Consider the following 5,000-nt stretch of genomic DNA (forward strand, 5'->3'; position numbering starts at 1 on the left):
CTAGGGCAGGGCTCAGTGGGGGCCCCAAAGCCAATACCTGCCCCCAAGATCATTTGAAATAGTACTCCTAATTTGATAGGCCCTGAATAAAGTCAATGCCCCTTAAAAAATCTTGCCATATATTTCTAAATCTACCACATAATGCATTGGTAGATTTTTTCTCAACTACCTCTTGGAAATTCTATGTTCTATTGGAATGATTCCTCAGCAAAGATGCATTATGCTGTCGTTAGAAATGGCTTGTCGGCTCTTTGGAAGGTACTCGTTTTAGTGTTAGATGTTATGAATTGCCGGTTTTGATTACATATATCAGGAACATTGGTCCATTGGTAACATCAGTATGCTAGTGTATCTATATTTCTTATGTACACAGGGTCACCCCATGCTCTTTGGCGATACAGGGAATTCGGGTTGTTTATGGGGTGCAGATGACCCTCTCTGAAATGAGAAACGGGGATCACTGCAGTCATCATTGAGGCATTAAACTGCTCAGCAAACCTAGCCAGGTGTTTGTTCACGTCCTTCTGAGACGTATCAGAGATCACCTGAGGCATCAGAGGCTGGAGCAATTTGGATTCACTCCTGATAAGTTCGTACTCTAACACTTTGAGTCGTTGCAGAGCACTGTCATGAGTCTGTGGGCTGCTTGGAGCCTATACTGACCTAAAGAAAGCGTTCGACATAATGCACCAAGAATTGCTTTGGGAGATTCTGAGACTAAAGGGAATTCCTACTCGGAGTATTGGATTAATAGCAAACCTGTAAACTGGTAGTGAATGTGCTAGAAAGTGTAGTGGAGGAATGTCTAGCTTCAGGAGAGGCATTTTTCATCACATGGCTTCCGGCTAAAGTCATTGTGGAGCATCATTGGGTAATATCAAGGAGACCTACCTTGACTTTGCTGATGCTTTTGGGTATCCTATCCGAGTCTCATGAAATCCTAGTGATGGCTATTAAAGCATTTAGCAGTGAAGCAGTGAACCCTTGGGTTTAGACGTCTCCTGGTTCAAGACCAAGATCCAGGACTTTGGAGGCCCTGCTAGAAGAATCCACTCATAGTGCTTTCTGTCAATAACTACAAAATACTTTTGTGTGCTACACAGAATACGCTCAAACGAAATGAATTGTAGCATTATGATGATGTTCGAATAAAAAAATACCGACACGAGCTTATTTTTAACTTTGTGTGATATATTGTCCATTATTAGGCCGTCATATTGGTTTCCGAGACAAAAATCTTCTCATTTTTCTTCACATTTAACATCCTATGGTTAGCATCATATAAAATATAAGTCAAAAAGTTCCAACTTGCATTCCACTGATCTAAAAAGTTCTTATTGCAGAATCCATACTGAAAAATATTTACATTCTTCATTACTTACGCGATGCTTGCTAGGCGTACCATCTCTTGGGACTAGCGTTTCTGTTCCACACAAAGAATATGAGCACCGCGCTACAGCCATTTCATTGAAATCATCTGTAGCACGGTGCCAAACGAAACACATGAGAGGAAGTTAGTAGAAAAACTAGCATGGCAGCAATTATAATGAATCTCGATAAGAGTATTTAGAAATGGTTTAGAAATGCTTGTATCTTCAGTGCTCCGAAAAGTGAAACCTACATGGAAGTGGAACTTAGATGCTATCTTGTGCATTGAAATTTCGTCTTGATGCCTTTTCTAACAGATTCTTGCGACAAATAATGGAGTACAATTGGTAGGGCCATATGTCCATTCAATGGTCGCAATATGAGATCAGCACAGCACCTGTTACCTGCACAGTCCGGGCGGAAGAAGCCAATGGCTCGACCTAGCAAGTTATGATTCGGGCAGATTAATCAGATCTATCGAGTAGCTAGGGATAGGCCGAGGCCCAGCTCGCGGGGTCGCCATGATGGACCCTCGTAAGTGGAAACAAGAGGTGGCCGCACTAAACCACCGTCGGCGTTATCTCTCATTAGCTGATTGATACTGGAATTAGATGGACCCGTGTGCTCTTCACTTGATTTTGAGTGACTTCTATCGTAAGTTGCCAGCTACCCTCGCTATTCTGTCCCTACCGCCTATCCCTACTTAATCACTACACAAAAGGATTGGATATTAGATACCATGATGAAACAGGACGTGGTTTCAGGATTAGCAAACATCGAGCTGACGTCTATCACCACAGAACTTCCAACACCATGGCGATGCACATAGATAAAGTGGATCCAGTATTTACCAAACTATAAGCAGGCAGAAGTAATCTATGGACTGAAATTTGTTTCTATATTTGTTGCAATAAACACAGTTCACTCTAAAATTCCCTCTGTGCCTTGGGATTCCATTCCAAGCTTATATTATCATGTTACCTACTACCCTCAGTAAGTCCGACTTTTCTTTTCTTTGGTTAATCCTCGGTCGACCGCTTTTAGCAATGGCTTTGAACTCCCTGTCCATTCTCACACTGGAATGTATGATTGGACAGGGTTTTAAAGCATCAGGGTGTCTTTGCACCAGGAATGTTGCTACTGTTGATAATGACAATGCAAGCGATGGCGAATATGTTGTTGGAGTGGTGATATTGTCAATCAAAATAGTTATCACCAGCGCGAAGGGGGTTTATAAAATAGTTGCCATTAATATATTTTCCATCTTTTGGAACAATGGCCATTTGTTTGAGTGGTGATATTCCACGTTAAACACATTACTGATTGTTTTAAATATTTATATTTTATAAACTTGGAAATTTTGTCGCGCACACATCAGTACACATAGAAAGTGGCTGTTTTCTCTAATGCTGCCAAATGTTGTTTCCATAGGTTTGTCCAATTATAACGAATTAAAATTATTATAATTTGCCTTTATTAGTTATTATTAACATTATAGTTGTTATTATTATCTCAAACTGATATAATTTTCTGATTCAATGAATTCAATTATTTACTTCTAGATAGTTATTTATCTTTATTCTTACCACACTTTTTATTTGATCTCTCATTTTGTAGGTGATACGGTTGTTTCATTACTTGTTGCTGCCTTCATTCACAAATGAAGGATCTGGAGGCCTCACTTTTGGTAGTATCATTCTTACTGGTAAATCTTAATTCTTTATCATTTTCATTAGCATAGGTGGTGCTGACTTAGCAGGGTCTGACTTGGGGAATTCTTGGTCAGGCTGGGCATGTGCTGGCCTGTCATCTGCTCGTTTATTAGATGCTGGTTTAGCACGTGGTGTTTTATTATGAACTAGTTTAGCATCAACGGATTTCGCAGGCGAAGGCTTGACACGCGCTGGCTTCGCCGCTGCTGGCTCTTTGGAAACTATGTTGAGAGGAACCTTGGGCGCCTTGCCCGAGCGCGGGATCCCTTTGGCCCGGACGTCCAGCGGGATGGCGTTGTGGAGGGTCCGCTGGCTGGCGTCCTTCGAGAGCGAAGGCATGTTGCAGCCGGAGGTGTCTACGTTAGCCGGCCAGTCGCACGCCTTGATGGCCTGGTTCCACACGGTGCCAGCGGGGCAGTACTCCAAGTGCGGCACGCCTTCGAAGCACCAATAGTACTGCAACCGAAGAAGCTTGTCAGTGAACAAAGCAGGCGATGTGAAACATATATATGTATATATATATATATATATATATATATATATATATATATATATATATATATATATATATATATATATGTATAAAGTGAGAGAGAGAAAGAGAGAAAGAGAAGGAGTGGGAGAGAGAGAGGGGGATGGGGACAGAGAGAGAGAGAAAAAAAAAATAGAGAGGCTAAATTCATAGCCATACATTTAGCCCATAAATCCCTACCTTATCACAGTCCGGATGCGGCCAGTATTCTTGCACAGTACAGTCAATCGGCCCCATTGTTGTGGTCGGCAAGTTGGGATCCCTCGTGGTGGTGGTGATGCTGGGGTCTCGTGTTGTGGTGGTGGTAGTTGGCGGTGTCCACCAGGAGTTCTGTTGGGCGGAGGACATAGAGGCCTTTTCAACATCAGCCGTGTCATGGTTTGAAAACAATCCATATGACCACTTTTTGTATTTAGGACCTTCAGTTTTGTCAGAATATTTCGTGAAGAAAAACTATAAACGTACAGTTGTGGTCGGAGGAAGAGTGGGAGCAACAGGGACTACGTAGTCCTTCATGCCATTGTAAATGGTGCTGCGAACAGAAAGCAACAGCGAAACTTTTACGTGCTCTGTGCAATAACGGGTGTTAATGCTTAACAAAATACTTAAATTTTGTTAGCATTAAAAAGGCTATCGAAATTTAAATGGTGGACAATGTAAAGGCAAGAGAGAAAAGGAGAAAGAAAAAACAAGCCTCACTTCATCATCGGGTTTTGTCCCCTTCCACACCAGTTCCGGAAGTCGTCCTGATCGATGGCCCAGGTCATGGCGCCGAGATAACCCTGCTCGCGGATGAAGTCCATCTTGATCTTGAGGCTGTCGGGGTCCTCGTAGCCCACCCACTGGTCGCCTGGGGAAAATGAGGAAGAAGACGAGGAAGAAAAAGTAGTAGGGGAGAAGTTGGAGGAAGAAAGAAATGTAAGTGATGAATGGAAGAGGTAGGGGTAAAAAAGAAAATAGTAAGTGTATATGGAGGTCGATGGAAAAACGATAAGCAGGGAAGGTAAAATGAACTCTCTATTTCCTGTCCTTCCTTATTCCAGCTCTGTTCCAACGTCGTCTGTATTCCTTTCTTTACCTTTGTGAGTGAAGGGGACGAGGCCGATGTCATCGTAGCGATCGACCCACTCCGAGTCCTCCTTCATCATGAGGCAAATCTGCAGGAACACGAGAACAAATACGCATAAAAGGTCAAGAAAGGTGGTACATGGGAAAATGGCGGATGCGTTTTACCTCGTTCATAAACCGCGTTTGAAACCCAAAAGATTATTTAGCAAAAGAGGAGAGACTACTGAAAACCGAGAAGCAGAAGCCGTCAACTGACCTCGAAGTAAGCCATAGTGCCTGTGGCGTTGGTATAGGGGCCGGGCAGGCCGCCTCCCTCCCAC

The 5,000-nt window shown here is 42.8% G+C and overlaps 1 protein-coding gene across 7 annotated transcripts in view; it reads right to left on the reverse strand.

Annotated features, from left to right (window-relative positions):
* Nucleotides 1-2,824: 2,824 nt before the first annotated feature.
* Nucleotides 2,825-5,000, reverse strand: part of LOC113803089 (endochitinase) — a 15,992-nt gene continuing 13,816 nt past the window's right edge. For all 7 annotated transcript variants that reach the window (XM_027353793.2, XM_070122554.1, XM_070122553.1 and 4 more), the window contains exons 8-13: nt 4,937-5,000; nt 4,691-4,769; nt 4,312-4,462; nt 4,078-4,144; nt 3,793-3,942; nt 2,825-3,536 (exon numbers count right to left, since the gene is read on the reverse strand). The exon at nt 4,937-5,000 is cut by the window's right edge and continues 131 nt beyond it. In XM_027353793.2, the coding sequence (XP_027209594.2) occupies nt 3,081-3,536; nt 3,793-3,942; nt 4,078-4,144; nt 4,312-4,462; nt 4,691-4,769; nt 4,937-5,000 (967 nt within the window). In that variant the 3' untranslated portion in view covers nt 2,825-3,080. The remainder of the gene's footprint in view (nt 3,537-3,792; nt 3,943-4,077; nt 4,145-4,311; nt 4,463-4,690; nt 4,770-4,936) is intronic.

The sequence above is a fragment of the Penaeus vannamei genome, chromosome 6 (assembly GCF_042767895.1).
Source record: "Penaeus vannamei isolate JL-2024 chromosome 6, ASM4276789v1, whole genome shotgun sequence".
In the NCBI taxonomy this organism is placed as follows: domain Eukaryota; kingdom Metazoa; phylum Arthropoda; class Malacostraca; order Decapoda; family Penaeidae; genus Penaeus; species Penaeus vannamei.